Source organism: Salmo salar, chromosome ssa01 (assembly GCF_905237065.1).
Source record: "Salmo salar chromosome ssa01, Ssal_v3.1, whole genome shotgun sequence".
In the NCBI taxonomy this organism is placed as follows: domain Eukaryota; kingdom Metazoa; phylum Chordata; class Actinopteri; order Salmoniformes; family Salmonidae; genus Salmo; species Salmo salar.
The window spans coordinates 78,227,922-78,247,097 of record NC_059442.1 but is presented as its reverse complement, the minus strand read 5'-3'; the positions used below and the strand labels follow the sequence as shown (position 1 = coordinate 78,247,097).

The following is a 19,176-nucleotide window of genomic DNA, read 5'->3' as shown; positions in this document are numbered from 1 at the left end:
TAGTTAACCCTGGAATCACTGCCCTACACAATACTCTATAGTTTCACTATAGCTGAAATGCATTCAAATCTGAAAAACGTTGCTTATCTTGGGAAACAAGAAAATAAAATGCATAAACCAGAATGATCAACTAAAACAATTATTTGATCCCGTAATAAGATTATTTGCATTTGTTCCTTCATAATAGAAAATGGCTGTCCAACCCAATGAAAGTATTCACACCCCTTTACTTTTTTGTAGGATTAAAACTGATTTAATTGTCATTACATTTAAAAATATATATATATATATCAAACACTAATCTCTTGATTAGATAAGTATTCAATACATGTTAGAATTACCTTTGGCAGCGAATACAGCTATCAGTCTTTCTGGGTAAGTCTTATTTGTTTATTTATTTCTACTCCTTTTTCTCCCAAATTTCATGGTAGTTACAGTCTTGTCTCATCGCTTCAACTCCCGTACGGACTCGGGAGAGGTGAAGGTCGAGAGCCGTGCATCCTCTGAAACACAACCCAACCAAGCCAGCAGCTTCAATAAAGAGTACCCGCAAAAGGGTTTTCTAATGATCAATTAGCCTTTTAAAATTATAAACTTGGATTTGTAATTGGATTTGAACATGATGGGAGACAGAGAGCTGGTTTCAAGCGCAGGGCGCAGCAGGTGTTTATTTGTAAAGGACCACAGGAGGAGGCAGGTAGCTGGGTCCAGGGGCAGGCAGGTCATACAAAGGGGGTCCAAAAGGGGCAACAGTACAGGCAGGGAAAAGGCTAGTAACGTAGTCCGGGAGATCAGGCAATAGGTAGATAACTGGAAATCCGATAGGCTAAAGTACAGGCAGGGAATAGGCAAAAGGCGCCGTTAGTGAGGCAGGCAAAAACTATCATACACAGGAGGAGTAACTCACGGGAAACCCAGCGCTCAGAAAGACGTGTGTCACAAAACAAACAATACCTCACAGTGATGGGGTGCAAAGAACTGAACCAAATAGTGTGGGATAATGACATACAGGTGTGTGAACAGGTGATTAGAATTCAGGTGATTGGGATCTGGAGAGTGAGCTGCGTTCAGGGGATCTACGTGTTTGAGGGAGTGAGTTGGAAGCAGACGTTACAGGATTAGCTAACACAACGTGCTATTGGAACACAGGAGTGATGGTTGCTGATAATGGGCCTCTGTATGCCTATGTAGATATTCAATAACAAATCCGCCGTTTCCAGCTACAATAGTGATTTACATTATTAACAATGTCTGCACTGTATTTCTTATCTATTTGATGTTATTTTAATGGATAAAAAAATGTGCTTATCTTTCAAAAACTATGACATTTCTAACTGACCCCAAACCTTTGAACGGTCATGTACATTATTTACCTTCAGAGGTGAATGTATCAAACCAGTTGCCGTGATACATTTTTTGTTGTTGTTGTGCAGTCTACTCAAGCAATAGCCTGGCATTTTTTCACTGTAATAGCTACTGTAAATTGGACAGTGCAGTTAGATTAACAATAATTGTTGTTTTCTGCCCATATAAGACATGTCTATGTCCTGGAAAGTTTTCTGTTACTTACAACGTCATTCTAGTCACATTAGCACATGTTAGCAACAACCGTCCCGGTATAGGGACACCGATCCTGTAGATCCTTAAGAGTTTAACATTAGTCATCAAAAAAAGATATATTTTAAGGAATATGTTTTAATATTTTTTTTTATGTTTTATTTGTATGTTTAGCAGACACTATATAATTTAAAGTATGCATTTAGGTGTCTGTAATGGAAAAAATGTGGCAAAAACGAATGTAGACATTAATGTCCCCACTAAGAGAAAAAATGTACTTTTGTCCTTGAAACATTTAATTTAAATACTGTAGAATTCCATTCATTCCTATGGAGGACTTCTCCTACTGGGGAGTGCCAATATGGCCGAGCGGTGGCTTCAAAGCCTCTCAATAGCCAATTCATAGCATCAACAATCCAGGGTTTATATGCATCATTGGTCCCACCACTATAAACATTCCTTATAAAGTAAATGGGAGAGAGGAGTTTACTGGAAAGTATGACATGAAGGAAAAGTAGTAAGACTTCATACATAGATATAACATGTGGCCTGACAGCTGACCTCTAAATATCTACGCTACACACATCCAATGGATAGCAAATTAGTCAGCCTTGGAGAGTAGTGTTTGAAAATGCTTCGCTAAGACTTAAAGCATAAATTATGCAGCTTGTTTGGAATGAAAAATTGCTTTCATTGCAGAATATTCCTTGAAAATCAAACAAGACACCCTAGAATCCCCTGCCTTGTAGTCATTATTATTATTAGCATAAAGCCTAAAAAGCTGTTTGTGAGACTGCCCGTAGGTTATGATACAGTAGGCTATAGAAGAAAGGGCATGAAATGTTTTATTCCCTCCCTGTAGAATAAGCATAGGATTGTCTCATGTTACCAGAGAAGTACTAGAAATAGAGCTAGATACTGAAGAGACATACAGTATCACAGCAGTAAGTGGTATTTACCCCCAGAGAAAAAAACAAGAGAGCAGAAGATATCATCATTATGTACTGTATCTGCAGGGTATTGCAGATCTACAATGAATCAATCAAAACAGTGTGCTCATGTTTCTACTTGAGCACTGTTAGATTTACTTGAAATTGTTGTGTAACATTCAAGAAAGCTATTGAAGCTCCTATTTTCAAGTTTTCTGTATCCATTTGAAAATCACTGCTCACTCAGACTACATATTCCGCCGACATAACAACACAGTGGTATCTGTTGAAATCAAAATAATTTCATGACATTACTCAAACAAGGGTCTGTTGGATTGTCTGAAATCCCCAAGATAAGTGTGGCAGGTAGCCTATCGGTTAGAGCGTTGGGCCAGTAACCGAAAGTTTGAATCCATCGAGCCGACTAGGTGAAAAATCTCTCTCCGAGGGTGTCTCAGGGGAATGGGATATGCAAAAAAAAAGATTTCCATTTCACGCCACACACTTGTACATGTGTGAAACAGGACAAATATAAGCATCACCTATTTGACCTTTTGAGATAATTATTTATGCAAATATATGCATGCTCAAATATTCAACCTGAGAATCAGTACACAAAAATATGCATGAACCACCTCAATAATCAAATGAGATATGAAATCCAAATGTCTGTGAAGTTCTGTTGCGGAGCTGAACTGCTCTATGAAGCTAGCAAAACCAACATGTTTATACACACGGACTGATGAGGGTGGAGATGTTATGCCTTGATGTTATTTTTCACAATCTACTCTTGGCACGTCATCAATGCAGATGGGATTCGGGAGAGATGTCAAACTGCGCAGTAGGAAGGCAAGAAGCATCACCTCCTTTGAATACATAAATCAGTGTTCAAATCGAGGCTTAAGAATAGTAAACATTGTGCATGTTGACATTTTAGGGTGACCTACAGCATGGCAAGTGTTCCTGAGCCCTGCCACGAAAAAAACACCAGAACAAGTGTGCTGATTTGATTGTAGTCATTACAATGGATCAAGTCCAATATAATCTTCAGGGTATTCATACACCATCTTATTGTTACAGTTGAGGTTGAGGTTGAGGTGAAAAATAATGATGTCGCAAGGATGTTTACTTTGCAATATGAGCATATCAGATATGAGCTTTTCGCAATCCCATTCATCCATTTATATTCATGCTCATTTCATATAAAGTCAATTGTAAATGTGCCTACAATTTATTGCAATGTTGTGCTCATAAAGAAGGGACATTTGATTTGGTTCCACAAAGAGCAAATCATATTTACTCTAAGGCATCATCATTGCCTTGCTACAATGTCAATTGTTCACCACTGAAAATAGTCATTGGAGGTGTATTGTTTCTAGGCATGTTAACTGTGTATATCCATGGTGATACAGTAAGGTTGTCTACACAAGATGTAAGAAAAGATGAAATGTAACAAATATAGAAGATAACTTTATGAGATGCTTGTACTGTATGTCACAAACAATGGACAATCTAAACGATGGCTGAAAAAGCAACCTCTCATAAAATGCATTTACTATTGTAAATTCTCTAAATACCAAATGTATAAAGGGAACAACATTCACTAAATGTAGAACATTTTAGAGGGTCAATACTGGGTAGAAAGAAGTTATTGCCCAATCTGACCTCATAAAACCCTAACGATGCTGGCACTAAGACCGTACTCAACGAGGTGTATATGGCCATAAGCAAACAAGAAAATGCTCATCCAAAAGCGGCGCTCCTAGTGTCCCGTGACCTTAAAACTTTAAATCCCTTTTACCTAATTTCTACCATGTGCAACCAGAGGGGAAAAAAACTCTACACCACCTTTACTCAACACACAGAGACGTGTACAAAGCTCTCCCTCGCCCTCCATTTTTAAAATCTGACCATAATTCTATCCTCCTGATTCCTGCTTACAAGCAAAAACTAAAGCAGGAAGTACCAGTGACTTGCTCAATATGGAAGTGGTCAGATGACGCAGATGCTAAGCTACAGGACTATTTTGCTAGCACAGACTGGAATATGTTCCGGGATTCATCCGATGGCACTGAGGAGTATACCACATCAGTCACTGAATTCATCAATAAGTGCATTATAGGAAATCCCACTATGCCCTCCGACAAACCATCAAACAGGCAAAGCATCAATACAGGACTAAGATTGAATACTACTACACCGGCTCTGACGGTCGTCGGATGTGGCAGGGCTTGCAAACTATTACAGACTACAAAGGGAAGCCCAGCCGCGAGCTACCCATTTACATGAGCCTACCAGATGAGATAAATGACTTCAATGCGTGCTTTGAGGCAAGCAACACTGAAGCATGCATGAGACCACCAGTTGTTGCGGACGACTGCGTGATCACATTCTCTATAGCCGATGTTAGTAAGACCTTTAAACAGGCCAACACTCAAAAGGCCGCAGGACCAGATGGACTACCAGGACATGCACTGACCAACTGGCAAGTGTCTTCACTGACATTTTCAAGTCTGTAATACCTACATGTTTCAAGCAGACCACCATAGTCCCTGTGCCCAAGAACGCCAAGGTAACCTCCCTAAATGACTACCGACCAGTAGCACTCACGTCTGTAGCCATGAATTGCTTTGAAAGGCTGGTAATGGCTCACATCAACACCATCATCCCACAAACCCTAGATCCACTCCAATTCGCATACAGTCCCAACAGATCCACAGATGACGCCATCTATGTTGCATTCCACACCACCCTTTCCCACCTGGACAAATGGAACACCTACGTAAGAATGCTGTCCATAGTGCCCTCAAAGCTCATCACTAAGCTAAGGACTCTGGGACTAAACACCTCCCTCTGCAACTGGATCCTGGACTTCCTGATGGGCCACCCCCAGGTGTAAGGGTAGGCAACAACACATCTGCCACGCTGATCTTCAACACGGGGGTCCCTCAGGGGTGCATGCTTAGTCCTCTCCTATACTCCCTGTTCACCCACGACTGTGTGGCCAAGCACGACACCATCATTAAGTTTGCAGACGACACAACAGTGGTAGGCCTGATCAAAGACTAAACAATGATACAGCCTATAGGGAGGAGGTCAGAGACCTGGCAGTGTGGTGCCAGGACAACAACCTCTCCCTCAACGTGATCAAGACAAAGGAGATGATCGTGGACTACAGGAAAAGGAGGGCCGAGCACGCCCCCATTCACATTGACGGGGCTGTAGTAGAGCAGGCGCTACAGAGGTTAGTGTGTACAGCCCAGTACATCGCTGGGGCCAAGCTTCCTGCCATCCAGGACCTCTATACCAGGTGGTGTTAGAGGAAGGCCCTAAAAATTGTCAAAGACTCCAGCCACCCCAGTCATAGACTGTTCTCTCTGCTGCCGCATGGATAGCGGTACCGGAGCGCCAAGTCTAGGTCCAAAAAGGCTCCTTAACAGCTTCTACCCCCAAGCCATAAGACTGCTGAACAGTTAATCAAATGGTTACGCAGACTATTTCCATTGACCCCCCCCCCCCTTTTTTACCTCAATTACCTCAACTAACGCATCACTACCTGCCCTCCAGGACACCTACATCACCCGATGTCACAGGAAGGCCAAACAGATCATCAAAGACAACAACCACCCGAGCCACTGCTTGTTCACCCAGCTATCATCCAGAAGGCAGGTCAGTACAGGTGCATCAAAGCTGGGACCGAGAGACTGAAAAACAGCTTCTATCTCAAGGCTATTAGACTGTTAAATAGCCATCACTAGGCGGCTTCCACCCAGTTACGTAACACTGCACCTTAGAGGCTGCTGCCCTATATAGATAGATTTCAAATCACTGGCCACTTTAATAATGGAACACTAGTCACTTTAATAATGTTTACATATTTTTGCTTTACCCATCTCATATGTACAGTATATACTGTTTTTTATTCTGCTGTATTTTAGTCTGTGCCACTCCAACATTGCTCATCCTACTATTTATATATTCCTTAATTCCATTATATTACTTTTAGGTTTGTGGGTATTGTGTGTATTGTTGTGAATTGTTAGATATTACTGCACTGTTGGAGCTAGAAACACAAGCATTTCGATACACCTGCAATAACATCTGCTAAACATGTGTATGTGACCAATAATTTTTTTTTAATTTTTTTTTTACCTGTACCCCCGCACATTGACTTGGTACCGGTACCCCCTGTATATAGCCTCATTAATGTTATATTATTTTACTTTTTTTAAAACTTTAGTTATTTAGTAAATATTTTCTTAACTCTTCATTTTTCTTAAAACTGCATTATTGGTTAAGGGCTTGTAAGTAAGCATTTCACAGTAAGGTCTAAGGCAGAATTAGTGTTTACTGTGTGAGGTGTTAGAGAACATAGTTGTCCCTTTCCATCACTGAGGTTGTACTGCAGGTCTTTTATCATCCCGTATAGATGTGTGTATTCATGTGTCCAGGTCTAACAATAGCTGAATAATTCTATACAGGAGCAGTACACTAGGACCTACTGAAGCTCCAGTAATGACCTGAGCTACTAGGACCACCCAGCCCTTTGTTCTCTGGGCCGGTGTTGATCCTCAGATAAGGCTGGTTTCAGGGGACCACGAGTCACTGAGAATGAATAGCCTGGCTGGGAAGCAAAATGCTATCTATACTTAAAGCCCTATTACATTTATCTTGGCTATAGTAGCGATAACATAAGGATATTGTGGCGCAGCCCTGAACCTCTTTTAGTTTACATTCATCTTTTTTGTATTTGAATGCATTTCAGTTGGACTTTTCACAGAAATATTTTGTGCTATCAAGCTATCACTTGTCACAATACAGGGGTATATGTAATGAATGTCATTGTACATAATTCAACATATGCATAATTCAACATATACATAATTCAAATAATTCGAGAGATGTTCGTTCTTACCCTTTTTGACCATGAGTAAATAGCAGAAATGTAATTGCTTCATCTATGATTATGAATCTGTTTGTGTTCTAAGATTGTGTTTTGTATTTCTCTTTTTTCTTTGTATTCGTTGATTGCATTTCGTATTCATATTTGATGTGTGTATTTTTTATTCTGCAAGGCTCGTTTGAAAAAAGGGCCCTTGGTCTCAACATGACTCCCTGTCATAAAAAGTAAATTAATGTTAGCTACATGGGACAGTAAGTATTCCATTGAAGGTAAAAACAAAGACAGTCAAAGACCCCATTCTAAGGAGGTGTTGTCATCATACCTTTACTTTGTCCCTCATGGAGCCTTTTCCGAGGATGGACATCTTTGCTCCTGTTTCTTCTTGTAATCTTTTCATGGAATTGCCCCGTGGTCCCAACAGCTTCCCAACAAAATTAAACTGCAACAGAGGAGAGGAAAAGCAATGTTTCTAAAACAGATTCCTTGACAGTTTTCAATTATATACCTTAGAAGTAAATGGAAATTAGGTTATATATTGCAAGGGAAAAAAGATTAGATACAAATATAGATTACAGTAACAATAAACCTTTTTAAATAAATCTTAGCATTTTATTCAGAATGTCTGAATTGAAAAAAGACCTGGAAAAAACACTGTACAACAAATCAATAACGCAGAGCCATGTGTGCTGCATTACCCAGGTGAATGGGTCTCAGTCTCATCTGAGATAGAACATAACAGGGCTGAGTCCCAAATTGCAACCTATTCCTTTTATAGTGCACTACTTTTGACCAGGACCCAAAGGGTAGTGCACTTTACAGTATATGGAATAGGGTGCCATTTGACACTCAGCCACGGTCTTCAGTTATCAGCTCCATCCCTTTGTTGAACCACTGAGGTCTAGTCAGTTCCCACTGGGCAAAAACTGGTTGACTCAACATTGTTTCCAGGTCATTTCAACCCCCAAACAATCTATGTGATGACATTGAATCAACGTGGAAAATTGATTGGATTTGCAAAAAGTCATCAATGTAAGGGTATTTCGCCTTTTTGTTTTACCCAACTTTTAACCTAACTCCAAAGATATGGTGTCATTTTTTGTTGATTTCATGTTGAATTCACCAAATGTAAATCAAAACTAGACGTTGAACTGATGTCTGTGCCCAGTGGGTCATGTGTCTTGTTAATGCAGCACGGTCATCAATGTTGTATGGAGAGGAAATAAAACGTGTGCACCAGCCAATAATGTCCCTGGCAATGATCGAGAGGTCAGAGCTGGGAGAGCGAGAAATAATGAGTTTCTTCCCAATGGGAAATCAAAGAATACTATCCAGATGAGGAACTATCAAACACCTGCCTTCAGCACTGGATAACATAACATCTCACTGACCGTAGACTTGCTGTTGGTCATAAAACATAGCCCTTTGGGTTATTACTGTTACTGTCTTTTTTCTTTATCACTGTTGGAGATCAGCACTGACCACAATGGTGACCCTCAACATCATAATAGCAGTCGGTTAGTTGAGTAATTTGCTAATTGAAAATGTATTATTCTAGGTCTATTCATGCATTAAAATCACAATCAGAACACCAATTTGAAACACCCCATGTGTTAATAAGTCATTTAGATTTTCAACTACCGACCCAAAATCCTGCTGAGGTCTCTTCCGTTGTTCTCATTTCTCGACCACCCCGCCAACATTTTCAAATGAATGACTTGACCTTCAAATGTTTGGTGTGACCAGCTGAAAACTCAACCTCCTCCAGAGCTGAACAGCTGTCAGCTGGTCAACCACCCATTTCAACATCACCTGCCCTGGCCTCAAAAATGACTATAACCTATTCACAACACTACTCAAGCCCCCCCACTGACGCTGAGTATACAACTCAGCCAATAAGAGCCATGGCCAACTGTGTTCTGTATTGCAGTAGCAGTCTGACAAATACCAAGGAGGCACATGACTGCATACTCAGCTTATCTTATCTCTGACATCATGAAGGAGCACTGCATCCCAGGTCTGCATGAAAAGCATGAAAAGCAAAGGGATACGGTTGGGAGCTGAACAAAGCACCACTCTACCTCCATCCCTTCATCCATCCATCCCTCCTTTCTGAGGTGATTGAGTTGAGGACCCTGGTGGGTTATTCTGTCTTCTCTGGGGCTGCTTTAACAGGAATATCCTACAGCTGGCTGGGAGCCCTTGAGCAGATGGCCGCCACGGCTACAGTAAGAAGTAGCTCGCTGGGCGGCAGCAGAAGAGTGTCCTGTTCTCATTACACTAATGAATGTCTGGAGCCGCTCTGAGGCTCCGTGGTGGGCAATTTGGGCTTTTAAGGGGGCACGGTTCAGAGTTAAATTAGGTTTGAAATGATGCAAGACACCCCCTGCTGCCCCAACACCGATAGGCCTGAGGATGTTAGGAACTGGGTGTGTTACTAATTCAGCAAATATGTGGAAATACTGCATGCATTAATATAGAAAAAACTATTGTGTTTATATGAAGAGTATGATTATGATTGTATGCACATGGGATATCAAGTTTGTTTATGCTGAAAAGCGAAAACAAATATTATTTATGTAACACTTTATTTTTAGGTACACATATTTTCCACTGATTTGTAGTTTATAAGTGTGTATATAAGTAGCTTATATAAGAAGGCCTTATATTCGCAGGAGGCCTTTTGCCTTTTGGTAGGCTATCATTGTAAATAACAATTAGTTCTTAACTGACTTGCCTAGTTAAATTACAAAAATAAGGCCTTTATTATGTCTTATTAGACATATAGTATGCTTTAAATAAGTGTTTTCTTATTCAAACATTATACTTCATGTATTACTGGCCACTCCTTAATAACATCCGTGTTACCTATAATAAAGGTAAATTAATAGTTAATAAAGTTCAAGTTACACAAGAAACAGACTCTTAGTAAGATGTCTCAATGGGGGACTAATAAGGGCATATTACCTATGTGTTCCCTATAATGAGGTGAGACAATATTTTTACTTGCAGAACATTTTTACAGAAATGACATCATTGGACAGAAAGGGCCACACCTCCCCTCATATATGTCATTCAGCCAACATTCAAGTCAAAATTCGATGTTAACAACTAAAGTTCCTTATATACATCCATATATATGAATGTCGGCTGCATAAGATTATATTATGACTTGCAAAGGGGCACACCATTGCCGTCATTGACGTCGGCTAATGGGGATCCTAATAAATCAAATCAAAGTGTGGCCCTTTGCGATTCACATTATATAGTTATATGCCATACAGCCGACATGTATGTATGATATATGGAAGCTTAGTTGCCAATTGTTTATATCAGATTTTGACTTGAATGTTGGCTGTATGGCATATATGAGGGCAGGTGTGCCCACCTTTCTGTCCAATGAGGTCATTTCTGGAAAGTAATTATGCATGTAAAAATATGGTCACAATTCATTATAGGGAACACATAGGTACTAAGCCCTTATTAGTTCTATATCAAGACAGCTTAGTAAGTGTCTGTTTCTTGTGTAACTTGCTCTTTATTAACTACAAATATGCCTTTATTATAGCTAATAATGAGGTTATTAAGGATTGGTCAGTACTACATGACATAATGTTTGAATAACTAATCACTTAAGTCATATTATATGGCTAATAAGACATAATAAAGGTCTTAGAGGTTACTTATATACATACGTATATACACCACAAATTAGAGGGTAATATGTCTACCTTAAAATAGTGTTATCCTTATTTCCATTGCTAGTACTGACTTGGGGTCTCTTTACAGGTCATGAATAGTGTGTTCAAAATGATAAAAACCAAATTAATAGGGGTACAGCAGTTGGACTGGGCTCTTTAAGGAGGAGTTCAACATCCCCAATATAACGTATCTGGTTGAAAATGGCATATGTGGCATCAATATTAGTCAGAAACATTGATTATAGTGCCAAAAATGTACTACAAAGTGTAAATAGCTTTATAAATACTTTATCTTCCAAAACAGAGATTTTAAGAAAGTAATGACATTCCTAAAACCTCTGATATTTGAGGGGTTGGGTTTTGATTTCAATCATGCCTTGTCATGCCCACTTGCCCACTAACACAGGGTGGTAACGCCTAGGGACAGTTGTCATGCACGGAGAAACAGCTGTGCTGAGTGCGCTTTATCCAATTGTTGCAGCAGAATCAACCGACAGACAGATCTGCCCATTTCTTTACAGACAACAGAAATACCAAATAGGACACAGCGTCTCTGACTTGTTTACATGAGACAACATACAAAACATCGTCGAGGCCATGTTGAAAGAACAAGACTTGGCTTTAATAAAGGGCTATTTTTTTAGTTTTACTCAAACACCCTCACAATCATAAGCTAACGTTAGCATCACAAACACAACTGTCATCAATGATACTCTATTGGGGAAATGAAAAAATCCTCTGAGCTTCGGATTCTTGGCCAATCACGATCACTTTGTCATGGTGCGTCACGCAGTTGCTAAGCGATTCATCACGCAAAGTATGGTGGCCTTTTTGGGATATTTGAACTAGGGTGACTAAAGAAGGACAAACAACAAGAACTGCCAGGGTACAGCGAACATAACACACGCACATCGAACCACACCCCCAAGACGCAAATCTTGTTTTTCTTATGAATAGCCAAAATGGGCCTGCCGCCTGTTTCCGAAAGGCCCAGGGCAGTCAAAATCAAATCAAATCAAATCAAATTGTATTGGTCACATACACATGGTTAGTAGATGTTAATGCGAGTGTAGTGAAATGCTTGTGCTTCTAGTTCCGACTGTGCCTTTAATATCTAACAAGTAATCTAACAATTTCACAACAACTACCTGATACACACAAGGCAAGATGCAGTAGATGGTATGGAGTACAGTATATACATATGAGACGAGTAATGTAGGGTATGTAAACATTATATAAAGTGGCATTGTTTAAAGTGACTAGTAATACATTTATTACATCCAATTTTTTATTATTAAAGTGGCTAGAGATTTGATTCAGTATGTTGGCAGCAGCCACTCAATGTTAGTGATGGCTGTTTAACAGTCTGATGGCCTTGAGATAAAAGCTGTTTTTCAGTCTCTTGGTCCCAGCTTTGATGCACCTGTACTGACCTCGTCTTCTGGATGATAGCGGGGTGAACAGGCAGTGGCTCGGGTGGTTGTTGTCTTTGATGATCTTTTTGGCCTTCCTGTGACATCGGGTGGTGTAGGTGTCCTGGGGGGCAGGTAGTTTGCCCCCGGTGATGCGTTGTGCAGACCTCACTACCCTCTGGAGAGCCCTGCGGTTGTGGGCGGAGCAGTTGCCGTACCAGGCAACAGCCCGACAGGAAGCTCTCGATTATGCATCTGTAAAAGTTTGTGACCGTTTTGGGTGACAAGCCAAATTTCTTCAGCCTCCTGAGGTTGAAGAGGCGCTGTTGCGCCTTCTTCACCACACTGTCTGTGTGAGTGGACAATTTCAGTTTGTCCAGGATGTGTACGCCGAGGAACTTAAAACTTTCCACCTTCTCCACTACTGTCCCGTCGATGTCGATAGGGGGGTGCTCCCTCTGCTGTTTCCTGAAGTCCAGAATCATCTCCTTTGTTTTGTTGACGTTGAGTATGAGGTTATTTTTCTGACACCACACTCCAAGGGCCCTCACCTCCTCTCTTAGGCCGTCTCGTCGTTGTTGGTAATCAAGCCTACCACTGTAGTGTCGTATGCAAACTTGATGATTGAGTTGGAGGCGTGCATGGCCATGCAGTCATGGGTGAACAGGGAGTACAGGAGAGGGCTGAGAATGCACCCTTGTGGGGCTCCAGTGTTGAGGATCAGCGGGGTGGAGATGTTGTTTCCTACCCTCACCACCTGGGGCGGCCCGTCAGGAAGTCCAGGACCCAGTTGCACAGGGCGGGGTCGAGACCCAGGGTCTCAAGCTTAATGACGAGTTTGGAGGGTACTATGGTGTTAAATGCTGAGCTGTAATCGATGAACAGCATTCTTCCATAGGTATTCCTCTTGTCCAGATGGGATAGGGCAATGTGCAGTGTGATTGCGATTGCATTGTCTGTGGACCCATTGGCCGGTAAGCAAATTGGAGTGGGTCTAGGGTGTCAGGTAGGGTGGAGGTGATATGATCCTTGACTAGTCTCTCAAAGCACTTCATGATGACGGAAGTGAGTGCTACGGGGCGATAGTTGTTTAGCTCAGCCACCTTGGCTTTCTTGGGAACAGGAACCATGGTGGCCCTCTTGAAGCATGTGGGAACAGCAGACTATGATAGGGATTGATTGAATATGTCCGTAAACACACCAGCCAGCTGGTCTGCGCATGTAGTTTTTCCTGTGATTTGTATCATATTGAACAACAGTTGATGAAACTAACAGTGTAAAAGTGTGAAACAATGTAATCAGTGTTATTTCCTGGTAGTTGCAATTTCCTGAAATATAATCTACACAGGACCTTCTAATCAGCAGGTGTTGCATGGGTGGGAGTTTCATCTTTCCATGCTGACATCACCAGGCAAAATCAGTGCGTTCAGCCCCTATTTCAGCGTACCTATTTCAAAACATACAGTACTTTGAAAGAGCAACTTCTAAACCCTTGTCTCATCAGGTTTGTGACATTTCTTTGATAGATGATTATCTTACTAAATGCAAGTAGCCCACTCAGAATGCTTGCAAAAACTTCATTGAAAATCCAGTGTGTACTGGCTAATACACAACTTTAAAAATTGGGCAATTTAATCGGTGGAATGTCTGCATCTAACAAGTAAGTGAATGTTTCAAGCGTAAACTAAAGTCACAAGTTTAAATTGCTCCTAGATCCTGGATTGAAATGAATGTTCTTACATCAACAGCATTTCTGTGTGATTTGTGACTGATGTGGCCTTTAAACAGACTCCCAGACACTTGCAATGTAAGGACAAAGATTCACATCTCCTTAGAGATGAGCCCTGAGATTTCAATAAAACAAAAGGTGAAACATCTTCAATAAACACTGTGGCAGCCTTCCCACTGAACGTCACACTGAAGGAGAATTGGCTGCAAATGACTGGCTTGTCATGCAGCTCACAAAGGAAGTTAACATGGCTGTAATCTATTTAGCCTCTCTCACAGCACATTTGTCTTCTGACTTCAGCGCTTCACACTTGGACAATTTGAAATGCATTATTATCCATCTACATTTAACTGCCGTCTTTGGTTTTATTGCATTTTCTGCTTGCTGAATAGCTGTCTATTTTGTTCTTCGTTGCCCTTGTTTACAACTGTATTAATGCAAATTCAGCTTTTTGTGTAGACTAGAAATTGTTTACAGAAGAGGCACGTTAACACATTGTAAGCTTCCATCTCACCTGTTAATGGACTAATGTTTAAAATGGCATTATCATTAAATTAGCAGAACGATAGAGCTGTTTACCTCTGTATTACAACTATGTAGTGGTTAATCCTACAGTAGTATTGTTAAACATTGAATTCACTACAATGCCGATGGTAATATCACGAAGGAGCCTTTGTCATTGACATTCAGAATCCTCTTTGTCTATTCCAGAGAGAAAGGTTTGAAATAGGCCTCATCTCCAATGCAGCTGAAAACTCAAAATCAAATCATTTCTGGGTAACAATTGTTTTCAAATAAAATTGTCAAAAATAAACAAAAATAGCTTCTAAGCAAAGGGCAATTTCTCAAGTAAGAATTTTGCTAGGACTGTCTGGAAGTGGTCTGAGTGGGGAGGGGAAACAAAACCAGGCCTATTAACCATTAACTAATTCACTGTATGTTGATGTCATCATGGAAGGCCAAAACTCCATCCCACCAAAACAGGCTGAAATTGCAGGCAGTCTTGTCAAACAGCTCTTACCCTAAAAGGGCATTATCATAATTTCACAGTATTATTCCAACCTGATAGTGTTGATATATAAAATACAAGAAAATCATGTTTTCGACTGCACTGGGCCTTTAAGAAACAACTGAAAATGGAAATCTTACAGATGTAGAATCTTATTTTGATCACCTTTGTTGCTGAACATTTTCACACACCACAGGAAATGCATGAGCTTTATGATTTACAAGAATTCACTGAAAACCCGCACTAACCAACAGTATTGCACTTTTAATGTAACCTAATTTTGGCCAGCTAAGGCTATATTAACAATATAATACTGTTCATATAACCGTGGGTTAGTGCGGGTTTTCAGTGAATTTATGTAAAGCAACATTATGGACTAAACATTCAAATCCTGCTGCTACTGCAGGATTATTTTGCTGCAACAAAACTGGTCAAATTAAGAGTCAACATCTGTATGACACACTTGACAGAGCAAAGCAACAGAGTAACATTAGAGAGTAATGTCCTTGCAGGATGCTCTTTTAAAGACAGCTAAATATGTCATTACGCTCAGTCGCAAGAGAAAAGACTAGAACCACAGATTAGAAAATACTTAGGCCCCAGTAGGTACAAGAAAATAAACCATAAACATAAACAACACAATTTCACACAGAACAGCAGAAGATCATTTTTTAACACCGTCTCCCCTAGACTTGTTCCACATGGTTATGTATGATTAGACCTAAAAAAAAGGGGTCCCTCTTTGTTGGATTTCAGGTGGGTGGTTGTGCACTACACCCTAGCTACCAACCCCAGTTATGTACGGCTAGATGAGATCCGCAGATGGTCTGGGACAGTCAGACCGTCCCTGCCAGTTTAGCCAGCTGTGCTGCTGTGCTATTTGGTAAACCCAGTTCCGGCCTGATAGGGGGATTATAGCCTGAGGCGGAGGTCTGCCTCCCTGCCTGCCTGCGCTTTAATGGCTGAGGGATGACTGGGCGTCAGTGTGTCAGATGACAGCAGCATTAGTTGCACAGATTTTAGACAGTGGCAAAGAGAGAGAGAGAGTGTGAGAGGGAGAGCAGCACTCTGCTAAGTGGCGTCTAGGGGGCTAATGAGCCCACAGGAAGAGAACTGTGATTAGGAGCTGTGATAAACTCCAGGAAGTAATGTCTGCACAGACACTAGAACATGTCTTGGGTTTAAGGAATGGGTGAAATGTATTTGTTTAGAGAAATGTTGCTGACAGTTGTGTAATGGTATTGTAATGGTTCTGTTTAGTTTTTTGTTTTAGCCAGTCTGATGAGCTTTTATCCACTAATTCAGTAATGCTCCTATTGATTCAATACAACATGCACTCCAAAAAGGTAATAAGTAATGCTGTAGACCAGGGGTATTCAACTCCTGACCCTACGAGGTCCGGAGCCGGATGTTTTTTTGTTCTACCTGATAATTAATTGCACCCACCTTGTGTCCCAAGTCTAAATCAGTCCCTGATTAGAGGGGAAGAATAAGAAAAGGCAGTGGAACTGGCTTCGAGATCCCGAGTTGAGTGTGAGGGCTGTAGACTGTGGAGTCAAGATTGCAAGTTTACTCCAAGAAAGATTAGTCTATGAACATACCATGGTGCATATGAAGACCAATAGAGAAAAACAAACAAGAATAAATATCTTTGAAGTAGACAATTCATAATTAATTGGAGGTAGTAAGTGAATGCCATCCGTTTGGTAAAGTGTTTTACTGTGCTTCCACAGTCTAGAGGCAATAGTGTCAATGGCTGCTTCTTCAGTCTACTCGGAGGCAGTAGAGTCAATGCCTGCTTCTTCAGTCTACTCGGAGGCAGTAGTGTCAGTGGCTGCTTCTTCAGTCTACTCGGAGGCAATAGAGTCAATGGCTGCTTCTTCAGTCTACTCGGAGGCAGTAGAGTCAATGGCTGCTTCTTCAGTCTACTCGGAGGAAATAGAGTCAATGGCTGCTTCTTCAGTCTACTCGGAGGCAATAGAGTCAATGACTGCTTCTTCAGTCTACTCGGAGGCAGTAGAGTCAATGGCTGCTTCTTCAGTCTACTCGGAGGCAATAGAGTCAATGGCTGCTTCTTCAGTCTACTCGGAGGCAGTAGTGTCAGTGGCTGCTTCTTCAGTCTACTCGGAGGCAATAGAGTCAATGGCTGCTTCTTCAGTCTACTCGGAGGCAATAGAGTCAATGGCTGCTTCTTCAGTCTACTCGGAGGCAGTAGAGTCAATGCCTGCTTCTTCAGTCTACTCGGAGGCAGTAGTGTCAGTGGCTGCTTCTTCAGTCTACTCGGAGGCAATAGAGTCAATGGCTGCTTCTTCAGTCTACTCGGAGGCAGTAGAGTCAATGGCTGCTTCTTCAGTCTACTCGGAGGCAATAGAGTCAATGGCTGCTTCTTCAGTCTACTCGGAGGCAATAGAGTCAATGACTGCTTCTTCAGTCTACTCGGAGGCAGTAGAGTCAATGGCTGCTTCTTCAGTCTACTCGGAGGCAATAGAGTCAATGGCTGCTTCTTCAGTCTACTCGGAGGCAGTAGTGTCAGTGGCTGCTTCTTCAGTCTACTCGGAGGCAATAGAGTCAATGGCTGCTTCTTCAGTCTACTCGGAGGCAATAGAGTCAATGGCTGCTTCTTCAGTCTACTCTGAGGCAGTAGTGTCAATGGCTGCTTCTTCAGTCTACTCGGAGGCAGTAGTGTCAGTGCCTGCTTCTTCAGTCTACTCGGAGGCAGTAGAGTCAATGCCTGCTTCTTCAGTTTACTCGGAGGCAATAGAGTCAATGCCTGCTTCTTCAGTCTACTCTAAGGCGCTAGTGTCAATAGCTGTCTTGAGCTCAAGACTCTTGACAGTGTAAATGCTTCATCTCATCCCGAATATGAGTAGAATTTTAAAAGAAGAGGCTGAAATACGATCTTTGAAATCTATACTTGTAATTCAATTGGAAAGGAAAGTTGTAGGCTAAATTATATCAACAGAACCGCTTGCAGACAACTAAGGAAAGCCAACTGGAAATGCCTCAAATAATGATCAGTTCGAGTAATCATGAGAATCAATGCCTTCATCCTGAACTCAGCAAATATAAAAGATGGAAAACATTTGGACAGGACAAAACAATCCTGGGGATCGTGTGTGTGTGTGCGTGCGTACAGTATTTAGGGGATATACTGCATTTTCTCACATCGATCCCCTATGAAACAGCGATGTAAAGACGCAGAATGCAAAGCAACAGCAGGAAAAAGCTTGTGATGAATCTGGTGCATTAATATACACATTGAGCCTTGGCACAGGGGGCCAGCAGCACAGATGTTGTGTAAACAAACAGGACATTAGAACTCCTTCCTGTGAAGGGGAAAAGCTGACAGGTTACTTAAGCCATTATCCATACAGATGAGGCTCACCAACCCCACAGTGAATGCTGCTGCCTCCCAGTCTGAGTGGCCAAAACGATTTTGGACCATGAAACAGGGAAAAGTGTAACAGTCTTACACTCTCCAAGATCAGCAGTCAGCCACACAGTTTTCTGGAGGAGAAATAAACATGATGAAATAATGTATCTATAAATTGTTGTTGTATCTCAATGCTTTTATGCTTGCTAGCTCTTTGACAAGCTGTTAGTGTCCAGAAAGAACTGCCTGGGTATTACTAATGATTCATCCTATGCAGTGTCAAAAGATGACAATCTAGAATGCAAACGTTTCTCCACAGATCAGAATGTTTGGGGGCGTACAAGTTTTCCGCCGGAAGCAGATGGTCAACTGAACTATTTACAAACTGGGAGAAAGGACCAAACACTCAAGACCTCTGCTTTGCTTTCTGAGGAAAACAATTTATGCCTGAAGCCTCTCTGCAGCAAGCAAAACCACTTTTTATCACTACTTTTGTATACTATCTCATAAACAGCTTTGTGTAAAACAAAGAAACCAACAGAAGTGTCTCAGCAGGTCTCCAAAGC

The 19,176-nt window shown here is 41.2% G+C and overlaps 1 protein-coding gene across 1 annotated transcript in view; it reads right to left on the bottom strand.

The window, feature by feature from the left end:
- The window catches only part of LOC106612832 (KH domain-containing, RNA-binding, signal transduction-associated protein 2), a 122,042-nt gene that overhangs the window by 41,045 nt on the left and 61,821 nt on the right, over positions 1-19,176 (bottom strand). Inside the window, exon 3 of the mRNA XM_014214393.2 lies at positions 7,712-7,828. Coding sequence (XP_014069868.1) covers positions 7,712-7,828 — 117 coding nt within the window. The remainder of the gene's footprint in view (positions 1-7,711; positions 7,829-19,176) is intronic.